This window comes from Lonchura striata, chromosome 11 (assembly GCF_050655825.1).
Source record: "Lonchura striata isolate lonStrDom1 chromosome 11, ASM5065582v1, whole genome shotgun sequence".
Lineage (NCBI taxonomy): Eukaryota > Metazoa > Chordata > Aves > Passeriformes > Estrildidae > Lonchura > Lonchura striata.
This window is the reverse complement of record NC_140713.1, coordinates 16,490,031-16,504,887: the sequence shown is the minus strand read 5'-3', so window position 1 is coordinate 16,504,887 and position 14,857 is coordinate 16,490,031. Positions and strand designations below refer to the sequence as shown.

Here is a 14,857-nt window from a genome sequence, read left to right as displayed (position 1 = left end):
TTTTAAGCCAGCCTTACCAGCAGCCTGGTTCTTGCTGCCTGAGTATGACTAGAATGTAAAAGGAAAAATGCCAAGGAAAAGGATGAAATATTAAATAAATATTGGGTTTGATCATGTTTTCTCCATTCCACAGTAAGTTTTGGATTTTGATGGATTTTTTACATTCTTCTGCAAAGGTGTTGGAGGCCTTGGTGTGCCTCAGCAGTGCTTGCATCCTCCAGCTCACAGCAGCAGCCCCCATGCCTGTCAAGCAGACAAAAAACGCTGCGTGGACTCCTGTTCTTACACACAGAAGGGGAAGGGCTTCCAGGGAAGCTGGAATGTAATATAATTCCTCATCTATATCTTAAGCTACAATCCTTTAAAAATGTACTTCCAGGTAGACACACAAGCAAATTAAAATCAAGTTCTGGTTTAGGTTTTCAACTACGTTGAGAATTTTGGCAGTTTAAGACTTAGCTTCAAATCAGAATTCCCAGTCAGAAGTGGATAAGTTTTGGATTGTAGCAAGAAACTAGTTTGAGTCTATGGTTTTCTTGTTGACAGTTTATGTGGCAACACTGCATGAATAAAAGAAAATGCCCACAGAGGAAAGTTGTACCCAGGGCTCAGAAAACACCACCACAGGTGACTCTACTTCACAAAGCTAGGCTCAGATTTTATCTGACACTTCTAAATAACAAGCATAGCTCCATTTCATATGGACACAATTTTGTCAGCTTGATTGGTTTTCTCATTTTTCAACTATTCAAGAACTAGCTGATATATTTTATAACTGAAAAGGCAGCTTTGCAGTAAGTGAATTTAGAAGTCATTTGTACTTAACAATGCCTTGTTAGCTTTGAGGGTTTGTGCCAGTTAGGGGAGTAGGTAATAAACAACTGGTATTATTCTGTCCTCAGTCTGTTCAGTCCTTTTTTAGACAGTTTTACAAATGGATACTGAGGGTGTTCTTATTGCTGTTCCCATTCAGCTGAGCTGCTTCAGGGAGGCAGAGGCAGCCAAGGCAAACACAGGAGCCACCACCCCCAGAGGAGGAGATTCTCCTGAGCCCCCAAGATTGCAGAGTGTCAGAGGATGGGCAGGGACTGGTGCAGGAGCTGCACTGCACACACCTCTCCCTCCTGCCTGAACAGCTCAATGTCACTGCTGAAGCACAAGGAGCTTTCCAACTTTTCATGCAACATAAGCCATTCCAGTAGAAAACTGAAAAACAGTTTATTTCCTCTGCTGTCTAGGACAGGCATGCGAATGAACCATATCTTCCAAACTTAGTAATTCAAAATCAGGATTTCTCTTCAACGCTATTAAAAACCCCCTAAACTATAAAAAGTCTCCACTTGTTTGCAAATGTGCAGCGTTTCTTGCAGCAGAGCACTTCAAGTGTGGGTGTCACACAACTTTCAACATCACCACTCTGGAATGAGAATACTGCATAAAGTGTTCTGCCTTAGAGCAGGAATGTGCTCCTTCTAATCAATCCCGTTACTGACTAAAAATCATTCCAGTGTTTCTATTCAAGAAGTAGAAAAAATTTAATTGTAAAAGCTGAACCTCCAAACATAAATTATAGCCTAATTGATAGAAAGAGTCAGCTCAAACTGGCTTTAGAATTTCCTGTGCAGACTTAATGGAGTGTCTGACAAGGCCCTGTACACAACCAACTTGTGCATTGGATCATACTAATTTCCATTAATCATGAATAAATGTGTATTGCTCAGTGTGCCTGTGTGCTCAGATCTGTGCTGAGATGGACTCAGGATCTTTTGCTCTCAAAGGATTGTAAGAAATGGCCCAGGATGAAGCCTGGCTGTGTTGTGGGGAGGGGCTGAGCACAGCAAATGCCCCAGGGCTCTGCTGACCACACATGGGGAAAGCAGAGGGGCTTTCATAAACACCCTGCTAATGAAAAAATAAAGCTCAAAAGCAAGAGCTGAAGACATTAACATAATTAGAATTTCCTTGGAAAGTGCCAGCATGGAAGTGCATCCAAAGCAGCTCGTCTCCCAGATTTCACATTTCCTCCAGCTTTTTTAACTTTCAGGGGCTTGTAGTTTCTTTTGAGAGACAGTAGTGACGGCAACCACTAAAATGAGTATATTTGGTGTATAATCATAATGGAGGCAAATATTTGTGACAGCTATTAGAAGAGTAAATAAATACCCTTGCATCCTCCCAGTCAGTTCCCAGCTACAGTAGAGGCATTACTGTATTAAATACAATCTGAAATAAAATAGTAAGAAAAGTCTATGTATTCAGTCTAATTTGGTATTTCACAGATGGACAAGGAGTGTGGGTTTTGCAGACAGGAAACCTACTTGACCTCTGAAATAGTACCAGCCCTATAATTCTACATGAAAACATTCTTTTGTGTGGCCAAGGAGCTATTTCAGCTGCTGCATTTTCCAGGCTGTGTTGGATGGTGCTGACGGCCGGGGCAGCGACGTGGCAGGAGGACAAGGCTGAGCCTTCAGCTCAGCCTCCAACGTGGACCTTGGCAGAAGGCTCTGCTTCCACCACACCAGGTCAGCACTTCACAAATATCATTTTAGCTGCTTGACACAGAAGAAACATCTACAGTCACATTTACAAAGAAAATATATGGAAACAAATAAGCCAGAGTGGCTCTGTCACCATAAGCCTGACTTAAGCTCACCTCAGCTGCTCTGCATTGGTAGCTGTGTGTCAATAACACATTTATTGAATCATTCTTCTGCAGTGCCCTACTTCAGGCACCTCTTTCTAAAATCCATCATACAGTCTTGGCTGTGCCATGAACCATTCCTGTTTGTGTGTGGAAATGTACAGGAAGAAAATGTCTAAATATAAAGCCCCAATGTTTTAAAATATTTATTTTAAAATTATCACAGGAGAAAAAATGTATGTGATAAAATCTAGAAGTAAAATTAAAACTGACAGAACCTGTTTGTGGTTTAATAAAGTGTCCAGTTATATAATTTCCATATAAAACATTAGCCTTTTTCACAATTATGCTGGTATATGCCAAATTTATTCAAATTCTCACTAGATTTGCAATAAGCAAATTAGTCAAACATTGAGAAGCTAAGAGTGGATTCAGATCCCTATTACACCACTGACCATTACATTTTTCTTGCTCTTTGGAGGGGGATATAAAAAGCTCATTATAGATGGGAAAGAGAATTTTTCCCATAAGGGAGAAATCCTACTAAGGGTGTGTTTGGAATCCAAATGCCATTTTCTGCTGCTGCATATTTATATTTGTCCCCTACCTGCAAATGAAATAAGTAAGTGCAAAACTGACCACTCTGAATTTTTGTTTTCCAAGTATTGGCTGTGTCAAGCACTCAAAAGTACTTGACATCAAGTACATTTTATTAAAAGATTTCATCTCAATGCCACAGCACATTAGTACAATCTGTTGGAGACACCACGCTGGGACTGTGCTCTGCAAGACTGGGGATGTTCCTAGAATTGTTTTGCAAATTCTTGTCCTACGTGACTGAGGAGTGGTCTGCCCTCCACTGAGACTGGTATCAGGTAATAAATGGCTCATGAAAGAAATCAAGGCAACAAGGTTATGGCAGAAAGATTCTTGTTGACGGGGGAAAAACCTAATGAGTAGCAAGAACTGAAATTTTAGAGCTACAGCAAGGGAAAATAACTTTAAATTTAATCACACTGCTTACTATCATGGGAATTTCCTAGGCTAACTGGAAAATCTTGTATATCTCATGTTTCCCATATGCTAGCACAGTAAGTATACAAAGCTGCAAACTTGATAAATACCTTGTCTCTTAAGAGTTTATATTTACACACATCTGTTCCAGGAGTGCAAAACAATTCCATCACATCTGGATGTCAAGAAAAGCATCAACAAATACTTAAACAAAACCCATGAGAATGCTACTTCAGTACTGGGACTTTTCTTTACCACCTTGAAAAACAGCTTCAGACAGGTCATTGCTGTGTTGGTAAAGCATCAAATGTTTTGAAGGAAATGCTCTTTAATTAAAAATTTGAATTGTGCATGAGAAATCTCACTTGATGAAAGAACCAATCTCGAGTCTCAAATACTGACCGATAATATGTACATAAATCCAAAACATTTGTTATGAGGAGAATTGAATCTTTAGTGACATTTTCTAGAAGTTTCACATTGCCAGGAGGGAGCCATTCAAAAAATAAAATAGTTTCTTAAATGTGTACCCTCCAAAACAAATGAGTTATTTACATACGAGTCCAAGCATATGTGATTGCCTCTCCCTTCAGGGGGAGCAAATCCTGGTATGCAAGCCAGACAAGAGTTAAATTTTGGCATACTCATGGCAAAAGTTCTTCACAAAGTCTGTCAGCCCAGAATCTCCATGAGGCCAATAAAGCCAGAGCTGGGACAGGTAAATAACCTGCCTGTAGCACTGAGACTTCTTCAGGTAAATTGGGATCTCCACAGCCCAGCTCCAGCCTCAACCAGTGTAGTTTAGTCACATCTTGGGCTGTAAATGAGCAAAACCTTCCATTTCATCCACTTAGGTGACCATGGAGGTGTCAATTTTGCTACTGAAATAAATGTAGCCATAGCACTGCTCCCTGCATTGCTCTTCTGAAGAGGATAAGTCACCAAAGTACAGAACTCTACAGGAAATGAATTCACAGTCATGGCAGGAATCACACTAATGATGGACATATTATGAAGAAAAACTAACCAGGCTGAAAGAACCTGCAGGCTCTGGGGAGTTAAAAAACCTCTCTCCCTAAAAACATAAGTATGAACATGGCATTTGTAAAGAAACATCTGCACAGGGGCCTTGAGTATCTCTTTGTGTTGGAAATAAAACACCTCAGAGAGTAAGTGCAGGGAATAGAAACAGGATTTACAGTCGATGTGACAGTGACTTACACAGAAATATTCATTTTACCATATGTAGCCAATATTGTTTAAGTTCAAGGGAAGCTCCCTTAAAAAGAGCCTGGGATTCAGCAGAATTGCTATGATAAAGCAGGTGTACATGCACAGGGAGTGGCATTTCCACACACACTGCTGGGCTGGTGCCCTGGGATGTGCTCGGTGCCTCCCTGTTCCTCTGCACTGGGGATGTCATTATGTAATCCAGTGCAATTATAATGAGCTAACAGTGAGGAAGGGAAAAGAAAGAAATGGAAAACACAATTTGTTTTCCCTCCAGTACAACATTTCTGTAATCTTCCGAATCATATCAACCACTCCTGGACTTTTTTCCCATTTCAGCAAATTTCCAATACAAGCAGGAGACGCAGCATTAAGAATCTAACTAGAACAGCAAAACTGTCCCAGTCCTCATTCCTGTTACTGTTAAGAGAAGATGCCAAGGAGAAATTGCAGCTACTCCCATTCCCACTTCAAACACTCCTGTCCCACAGAGATGACTTAGATTAGTCATAGCTCCCAAGAAAGATGTATTTTTGGTTGGCTTAGACATGGTGCAAAAATATCTATCTTATTTTCCATCCTTTAACAGCTCTGCCTTTTGCCTTGAGAAATATGTAGCAGCTTTTAAAGAAGAAAAATAAGTTAAATCCCTAATTTATTATAATAAACATGTTTTAAAAGTATATTAAAGAAGTTTAATATGTTATAGAAGTCAGCTCAAAATTGTGTGGTGCTCTGCAATTCTTTCTAGCTACATTTACACTTGATTATTTCAGAATCCTATATTTCCCACCTACCATGTGCAACAATTACTGTTCCATGGACTCAGAGAGTTTGTTATTTGGCAAAGCTTCATTAAGCATACATATGAGGGAAAGTGGCTGTAAATTGGTGCCACAAATGAAGGGCTCTTCCTCTTCTGAAGAGGAGAAAGCTCACAACTCACATTTTCTCAAATGGGTATTTCATTCTGCACAACAGTTTTTATTTATCCCCATTAATGAAGGGGGAAAGGACCATGGTTAATAACATTAATTATATCAAAGTAAAGGAACATGGTACAGTACTATGGTATAGTCTTTTTTTTGTTCTTTTTTTTTTAAAGTCTCAGTTTATTGGACTCCATCCAATTCCTGCATTAACATTTTACAGCAGAAACTCAGCATGTGGAAAATGTTTAGGTTACCCTCCTGCCTTAAATGGCACAGCTTTAGAGTCATCTAAACAAATTCATGAGCAGCACTAGACATCTCTTTTATGCATCTTGGGATAACTGTAGGTACTGGACAACTGATCAAGGGCAAGAAAATCTAACCACTGGAAACTCTAGGTGTTCTTTTACTGGGGTCAGAAAGGAGCCATTTCCATTTTCTGTGCAATCCTGAGGTCCAAAATCTTCCCCTCAACCCAGCGTGGAGCTGCAGCAGCTGCCCCTTTGCTCCAGGCACAGCTCACAGGGGCTGGCTCGGGACAGCAAAGGCAGCTTAAATGACCCAGGTGAAATCTGTATCAGAAACATTAAAAACAAGAATCACAGAGGTGAGTTTAGGGAACCCTCATTTTCTCACACAAAGCAGGCTCCTTGAGAGGAGAAAAGAGTAAAAAATGTACTTCAAAACAGTTTTGCAATCAGAGCTGCTGCTCCTTATACCATCTGTTACCACCATATCAGCTTTTTTCAAAACAAGTTAAGCTTTGCACACAGAGCAAAGGTTGCTAGGTTTCCTTTAAGCAATGAATAATAACATGTTCTCTGCACAATTACTGTACTCCCTGAGAACAGCCTTCATTTTCAGAGAATTTGAAAAGTAAATCTGTTAATAACCTTAGGAATTAATATTAATTAAGCACAACTTCTTCCAGAAATCTAGCAAAATCCACAAGACATTATTTTTCCTTTTCATTTTGAAGAATACTATTAACTGTTCAAACTTCCCACATCAGACTGCAGTTTTGCATTATGCTCACATACTCTGTTTTAACTTAAAATTCTTATTTTTGCTAAATTTTACTCTTTTGGCAGATGCCAAAACCCAGAATAGTTTCCTACTAGGAACAGTAGGAAGCACAGCCTTCTACACACCATAATTCTGTATCTCCCAGCCCCATTGGGAGGAAGAAGCCTCCAAAACCTCTCTCTCAGTCAACAGCCATTTTAAAAATGATGCCCCTTTCACTCACCTCCCTCCTCTGACTGGGCATCTACATCTCTTGGATGGCTTAGATTTACATTACTGGTACAACTTTTACAATTTAAGGATAAGAGAGGTGAAATTTGTCAGAAAAAGTGAGTTTTTATTAGATTGCTACACTGGAAAAACATGGACAAACTCACCAGATCAAGTTTAGGATGCTTTCCAGTTTTATTGCACTACTGTCCAAAACTTACACAGCGTCCCTGGCACAGGGTAACCAAAGCTCCACACTAAATCCTCTGGCTAAAGAGGGATGTTGACATTTTTAAACCATCTAGTAAATTACAGACAGGTGATGCATTACACAATTTCCACTCAGCACTCATTGACACCTTTTAAACCTGATTTGACAATGCTGATTTGTAAAATCAACTCCCAGTTTCTGAAAAGGATGCATATTTTATAACTCCCTTTAAATCCATCAAAACCACAGTACATTGGCATCATGTGTGTGCCAAAGCTGCAGCTGCAGAGGAGCTGAGACCCCTGCAGTCTGCACCACGCTCAGACAGACCTGCCCAAGCTTTTCAGTGCCAGTCACCAGCACAGGGGCTGTGCCAGGCCCACTGCCCACCTCTGTCTGCAGCTGAGCAGCAGCAGAGACAATGGAAGTTATAAAACTTACAAAGAGACTCCAGGGCTCTTCTCTTTGGCATTTTAAATTAATGTGAAATGCCATGCTAGAACGGAGAGTCTCGGCAGAGTCTCCCAAGGGCCCAGGCTGTCAAAGTATGAAAATGGATTGGCTGATTTATGTATTTGCTAACTTCTCTGAGTCTTTAGTGGCAACTAGGAACAATGGTTTAACAATTCAGACATGAAACTGTCATTTGGGTGTGACATTTCCCCCTTCCTATATGCTATTTTTTTCTGTGATCGTGTTTTTCTTACATCCCAATAAGACTCTCAGATTGGAGACAAAAAGCACTGGTAGAGTTTGAAGAGTTCCAAGTGCCAAATGCAAATTATTCCTCTTTGCAGAAAATGGACTTCACACAATGGCTCCTCACAACTACGTCATCCTCATGTCTTCATCTGACCCGGAAAGAACCAGCCTCTACAAATGGAAAAACCAGCCTGATCTCTGTCAGGAAAATGCCAGCAGTATGTTGATGTCTACCCTTTGTGGCAGACATCCTTAGGAGAACAGAGGCAGACTTCCTTTGCATGAGTCTCCAGATAGCTGCTAGGTAGCATGAAACTGTTCTAAAAGCCTCTGTAATTTACTTCCAACTTGGCTCCTTTGTTATGACACCCTAGGTGTTAAGCCACAATCAAATCACTTTACCTTTCTGTACTTTAGTTTCTCCTTCTATTAAGCAGATATTGACCTTTCTTCATTATGCACCCTGAGATGTAAGAATGAAAAGCAGTGGTAAGAGCTGATTGTTATTACAGCTACTAATAATAATCCTTGAGCTCTGTAAGTCTCTCAGGTAAAATAATTTTGTATGACTAAGCAAATCTCTCAAATCCTTCCAAATCACTACCTGAACTTTACAATCTAGATAGTGAAGACAGGGCAGGGAAGACAAGGGCAATGGAAAATAATGTCTTATTCATTGGAAACAGAGCCCGTTCTAAAATGAAAAAATGTGCAAAACACTTGTACCAGGGCAGTAGGGACCTGTTTTGTGTCAGAGTCCCCCAAAGCAGTTTTGTAATTTTCGAATTATTTCAACTTTCTTTAAATATTTAGTTCTGAGACCTTTATTTTATCTCCCTAACAGTTCTATTTGTAGTAAGGAGACAATTGTACTTACTAAAAAATAATTAGATTCTCTCTCTGAACATTCTTCTGAATTTAGATGTTGAGTGTTTCTTAGGGTTCAGAATAATTGGAATAAAGGTTTTATCCTCCCCATGAGTGGAAACATTAACTGGCTTTATCCATATTTTCAAAACATATGAGCCTTCCTCCCTCAATTCCTTTACACAACTTTTGGCTTTCAACCAGCACAGAGAGCAACTGCTCCTTTACTCAGAGATGGAAGCTGTGCAAGAGGAACAGTCTTCACAAGTATCTTTCCAAAACAAAACTCAATTGATGCCTTTTCTACTTCAGAAATGGGAACACAGCATTCCACAGGAGTCAGGAACTTAAATCCCAGGGTTTGCATAGGACAGAGGCTCAACTCCATGCCCCTATGGGGTGAGAAGCAGCTGGGACACTCCTGTTCTGCAAGGCTCTCTTTCTTTACAACCAGAGAAACTCTGTGTAGGACTGGCTGGTATTATGGACATTGAAAATTCTGTAAGGGCCAGTAAAAGGCCCACATGGTAGCAGGGAGATGAGCTGTCCCTTGGGATGGCAGAGTGCTGGCCAGAACAACACCTGCCCCCAGAGCTCCGACACCCCCTGGCAGGAACAGCTCGAGGCTCCTGAAGTTACTGCACTGATCCCTGCTGGCTTCAAAAACAGCCAGGCTTTTACTTTCTGCATGTAGTTTTTGTCTCTGGAGTCCACACCCACCCAGTTGCTGACTAAGCACCACATCAAGAAAAACAGCCTCTAAACCTACTTTATTTCAAAGACAAAATTAAATAATTATTCCTACTCTATGTTGTTGCTGTCATCAAAGAAATGACCTATGTACAATTGGTCATTTAATGTACAATTAAGATAGAAAGTAAATAATGTTAAGATAGACTTAACTCAGAATGGAAAATATTTTAGGTATGAAAAAGGTATATCAGAATGACACGGACAGGAGGAAAATCAGTCTTATGGCTGGGCAGAACTCTGTCATATTCAAAAGAATGGAGTCATCTTTGGAACGTTATCATAATTGGCCTCTATTCCCTGCTCAACTGTAACGTTATTTAACAACTTGGATCCATAATTAAGTTCATCTTCCCAGTGGAATCTTGAAAAGAGGCTTAATTTTCTGCAAAAGAAATGGAGACATTGCAGCCTGCCTAGCAGGGTGGCAAATCAATGACTCAGCAATGGGCAGTTAAAAACAGATTGGTTTTAATCTCTTAATCCCCAATATATGCATATGTTCAAGGGTAGTCTTTGTGACCCCAGAAATATTTACACTGCACAAGATCTATGTTTCTTTTTTGCTTGCAGCAATTTGTGATGAAAAATAAATTGTTGCTGTTTATAAACACATAGGAGTGCAGCATAGAGAGCTTGGACCCAGTTTTTGGAAACCTGTATTCAGATAGAAATTGGCTTTTGTTTATATCAATGTACATGAAATACTGAACTATTATCAGAACCAAAATTCTAATATTTGGGGGTTTTCTTACACAAGTTATAGTAGCAAAAAGTTTTGCTTGGGTTAAAAACTACAAATGGAGTACAAAGCCTCCCACTGATCCTTATTCACAGTCTATATTCTTAATGGTTGTTAATGGCTTCTGTTGAGGTTTTGTGACTAGAAGTACATATAATTTGAGCATCTGATGTACTTTGCCAATGTTAGAAAAGAAGTTCAGGATTTAGTTAGTGAAACCCATTCCAAACTGTGACTAAATCATAAAATCTGAAATTCAGCATTCCAGACATTTTCAGATCTTTCTAGGTTTGAATTTACAGACTTGGATCTCTAGAAAAAAATGTTTGGTTCTTGATTAATCACAATTTAGAAAAGCCCACTTTCCAGGTTAGAAACAGCACAGCCAGATACTCTCAAGAGTTAAGCACGAACAGCCATTAGGTCTTGGAAAAGCAAATGCAGACTATCTGCTTTTCATGATTTACAGACATACAACCCCAGGCTTCCTGTTCTCTCTACCATTAGTTAATTTATGTAAACTGTGTTAATAACGCAAAAAAGCTCTGTGCTCCCCAGTGTCCCAGGCATGTTTGTCTTGTTAATTCTTCTTCATATCTCTCCTAACTAATTCTTTTGCAAGCAAGACAGCAGAGTAGCCATACATTTCACTGCAATTCCTTCAGCTTTATTATACTGACATTTAGACATTTGATTATCTTTTGATTGCCAAGCAAACACACAATGAGCACAAGCTGGTTTCCAACAGTGATGCTCATTGTACTGTACTCATGTTATGAGGCTTAGAATTTATGCATTTTCTTGCAGCGATTTCTGTAAAGAAAAAAATTAAAATATCATGAAAATAATTTCAAATTTTGAGTCTTGAAATTATGCTTGAGTTCTATCTTCAAAAGTCCCTCATTGTTTCAGACAAATTCATCATTTTAACACAGTATTCAGGTTATAAATCCCATAAAAATGATATCTATCACCCATTAGGTTATATCAGGAAATCTAAATCTTAATATTGCCTCTGTTGAGGTCTAAAGAAATGAGAAAATAATGTAACTTTGTAATTTGCCACATATACAGAGTCAATATTTACAGCTTCACAAAGGCTCTTACCTTGAGAAACAAGGCTCCCTTGGAAGCCAAGGAGTCCATTCCTCTTCCATTGGGGTAACAGTGATAGGCAGCATCCATAACAGGATAGCGGCTGGCAAAAAGTAGACCACTGTTCACAAACTTAAAGCTACAGCAGCCATGGCAGCTGTAGACCCCAACATCATAGACAATGTATTCAAAATAGTGATGGAGCTGCTCTTTCAATTTCTCCGCAGCTCTTTTGTCAAACACTTCCTGCAAGCACAGAAAGTCCAGGTTGGCAGGGAAGAAAGCAGAGATCTCATGATCAAAGGTCTCGTCTGTGTGTTTCTTTTTCCGCACTGAAGTCTTCTTCATGATTGAGGCTTTGTAGAGGAGCTTGTTGTTGACAGTGCTTTGGTCCACTGTACCGTCTCCAACACGGACCTTGACTAGGGACTCTCGTGAGGCAGAGCAACTGTCTAAACTCCCAGAATCTCCTTCCTTCTGTTTGTGGTTTGGTGTTTTTGACACCTCTGCATCACCTTCCAGTGAGGGCTCTGCTGGGCCACTGGCACGAGCCTGACCATTGACGGTGTCTGCTTCCGTGTCTGACATGTGGCCGCTCTCCTCTCCATTGATGCGGACAATGCAAGTGTTTTCTTCTCCCTCGTGTGGCTCTCCACTTCCACCTTTATCTTCTCTGTTCTCCTCTCCATTGTTTGAGCCACAATTGTCTCCTTTGTACTCCATTGATGTTGTCCTTTTGATGCCAGCATTAACAGTACGGTTATCTCCAGCCTGGGGGGAGACCAGGCTGCTGAAACTCGCTGCACTGATGGATGTGTTGGTAGGAGAATCTATGTATATTTTAATCTGTGGCCTGCTCGCCCCATTTCGGATCCTCCTGCCAATCTCTTTAGCCCTGGCCTGTGTATTGAAAACGTTATTGAATCTCGCCAGAGAGTCGGGCAGCAGGCAAACGTTGGCACTGCCAAAGCAGAAGCTTTTCCCACTCCCTGCAGCCTTCCATTCGGTGAGCAGTGTGGCTCCATTGCTGTGGTTCTTGTCTTTCAGCCTGGAGTAGATATAGGGCCTTCTGGCTGACTGCAGCGGCGACCAGAGCAAGAAGCCAATCAGAGCGAAAGGAAGAGAGGCCACCAAGAGTGCCAGGTAGATGGGAGTGGTAATAATGATGCAGAGTGCATGAAAATAGCATGGGTCATCTGCTCTTTGACGTTTTTCATAGGTGGTTGGAACAAAAGAGCCCACGAGCCTGTCTGCTAGCCAGTAACATGGGAAAATCAGGCCCCAGGAGAAGGAATGCAGAACTGACAGAAAGCTGTTGGGAAATGGAGAAGTGTATAAAACCATTGCAACTCAGTTATGACAACACTTCAGGGCCTACTACATGATGTCACTGTGTCAAGCATCCACAAGAACACTGGGAGAGGGCTGGGGGGAAAAAAGGTCTGGTCAGGAGATTGATTTTTTTTCCAGTGAGAGTCAATAACAAAACTTTAAGAGCACCATTTCACTGTGTTGGAGTAAAAATGAAACAAGGCCACTGTTTTCGTCTGGCTTTTTGGCATCTGTATTTGTCAAAGGTTGTCATTGTTCACTGGGAGCTGCCATAATGAAACTCTCCAGAGGCAAAACAGAAACCTGCAGAAACAAAAGACAAAAAATATTGGAAGTTTAAGTAACATTTATTGGAAGTTTAAAACAGATTGAGTTTTTCTCACAACAATTAAGGACTTATTGCATATAGTGTATTTAGATGGAAATTGGAAAGGTTGGATCAAGGGAGGATTTGGGGGGCTTTTTGTTTTGTTTCAATTATTGTCGCAGCATAACTTCACCAATCTTATGCAATATGTTTGAGTTCAAAGAAATAAGGGACAAGTCAAGTGCCAAATAACAAATGCTTGGCATTTACTCAGTGCCAAAGGCATTTTGGAATGTTGATAATAGGGGGGAGCCTGGCAGATTTGTTTTCCTGGATGATTTTTAGGATCCTTCAGTAAAAATGCTCAAAAACTGACTCTAGCACCTACACATCAGATAGGAAAAAATAACCTAAAACCCATCCAATTATGTAATTACCATTAGAAAAGAAAGAACTCTAAAGAAGTTATTCTGTTCTACTGGGTACTTAAAATGCTTTGTAAAAGCCCTATTTACATAATCACTCAAGAGACCAGAAAGATTCTTGTTTACAGCAGTGCCAAGGGTAGACAGAACGTGTTTGGGATCTGTGAAGTGAGGACAAACTGCAAGCCTTCTATTCCAACCTCCAGGCTGACAGCCTTCCTGGTGAAAGGTGTAGCAGTGTTGCAGAATATAAGGTCAATTTGACTTTTACTATTTTAAAATAACAGACCAGAAGAAAATGCAAAAGCACAATGGATCCATAAAAAAATGTCTAATTAGGTCTTCAATAGGTGTTTCCTTGAGCATATGATGACATGATGTTACAGCTCCCTGGGGAACACGAAACTAAGGGACAGTTTTGTAGATAGAGCAGTCAATGCCTGCTTGGTGATGTGCTGAAGTTAAAAAAAAGAATCAATTCAATACAACTCTTGCTGGTTCGATTATGGACTGCAGTATCAATAATCTACAAAATAAATCTACAAGATGAAGCTGTCCAGCAAACTATGAAACACCCAACTAAAACAGCTTCACAAAAGCAATTATCCAGATTGTGAAGACATACTATGTAAAAGGAATTCATGCTTACTGCAGATCCAACATACTATTGTGTATTTGTAAAAACTGAAGAAAAATTAATGCAATCACAAATCTTTCCATGGGATAAGATTGCACAGCACATGTCATGAAGCAAATTGGTTTGTTTTAAAAACTTTCAGCAAGAACATGATTCTTTGTAAACACTAAAAGCTGTATGATGGTTCAAGGCCACATTGGTGACTCCTACACTTCCTCTGCCTTAAAAAGGGAGAGTATCTTTCAAAATCAGAAGGGTTTTTGACCAGGTGCCAACTGCATTTCTCACTGACAGCCTGCTGAAGTGAGGAGGCAATAACTGTATTCCATGCATTTTATTCCATGAATTCTAATAGAATTCCCACTGCTCATGACACAGAAGTACAAAAGCCCTGGTACCACAGCAAGCTTTAAAATATAATAGCTGGAAAAAAGTGAAGAGGGTATCATTAGCTGGATGTCCTTTAAATTTTTGCATATTGCAGACAGAAGACACGGACACGTCAAAGTCCTAATTAAAAACCCCCTTCTTGCAAGGAAATTATTATCGTGACTTACTAAACTTCCAGATGAAAGCGATCACGAAGCTCTGGCACAGACTCGCTGGCACACACACAAACAGGAACTAAGTTTCCTACTCCTTGCTAGAAAATCCTGTGCATGCTAGTGCCTCAAAGCCACCCCAAAAAAAGAGAATTAAGAGGGTCATGAGAGACAGATTTTATCTCAACAAG

General features: G+C 40.1%; 1 protein-coding gene across 3 annotated transcripts in view; it reads right to left on the bottom strand.

Moving 5' to 3' along the window:
* SMPD3 (sphingomyelin phosphodiesterase 3) overlaps positions 1-14,857 on the bottom strand; it is a 102,259-nt gene that overhangs the window by 22,723 nt on the left and 64,679 nt on the right. For all 3 annotated transcript variants that reach the window (XM_021535247.3, XM_085589642.1, XM_085589643.1), the window contains exon 2: positions 11,436-13,058. In XM_021535247.3, the coding sequence (XP_021390922.1) occupies positions 11,436-12,767 (1,332 nt within the window). In that variant the 5' untranslated portion in view covers positions 12,768-13,058. The remainder of the gene's footprint in view (positions 1-11,435; positions 13,059-14,857) is intronic.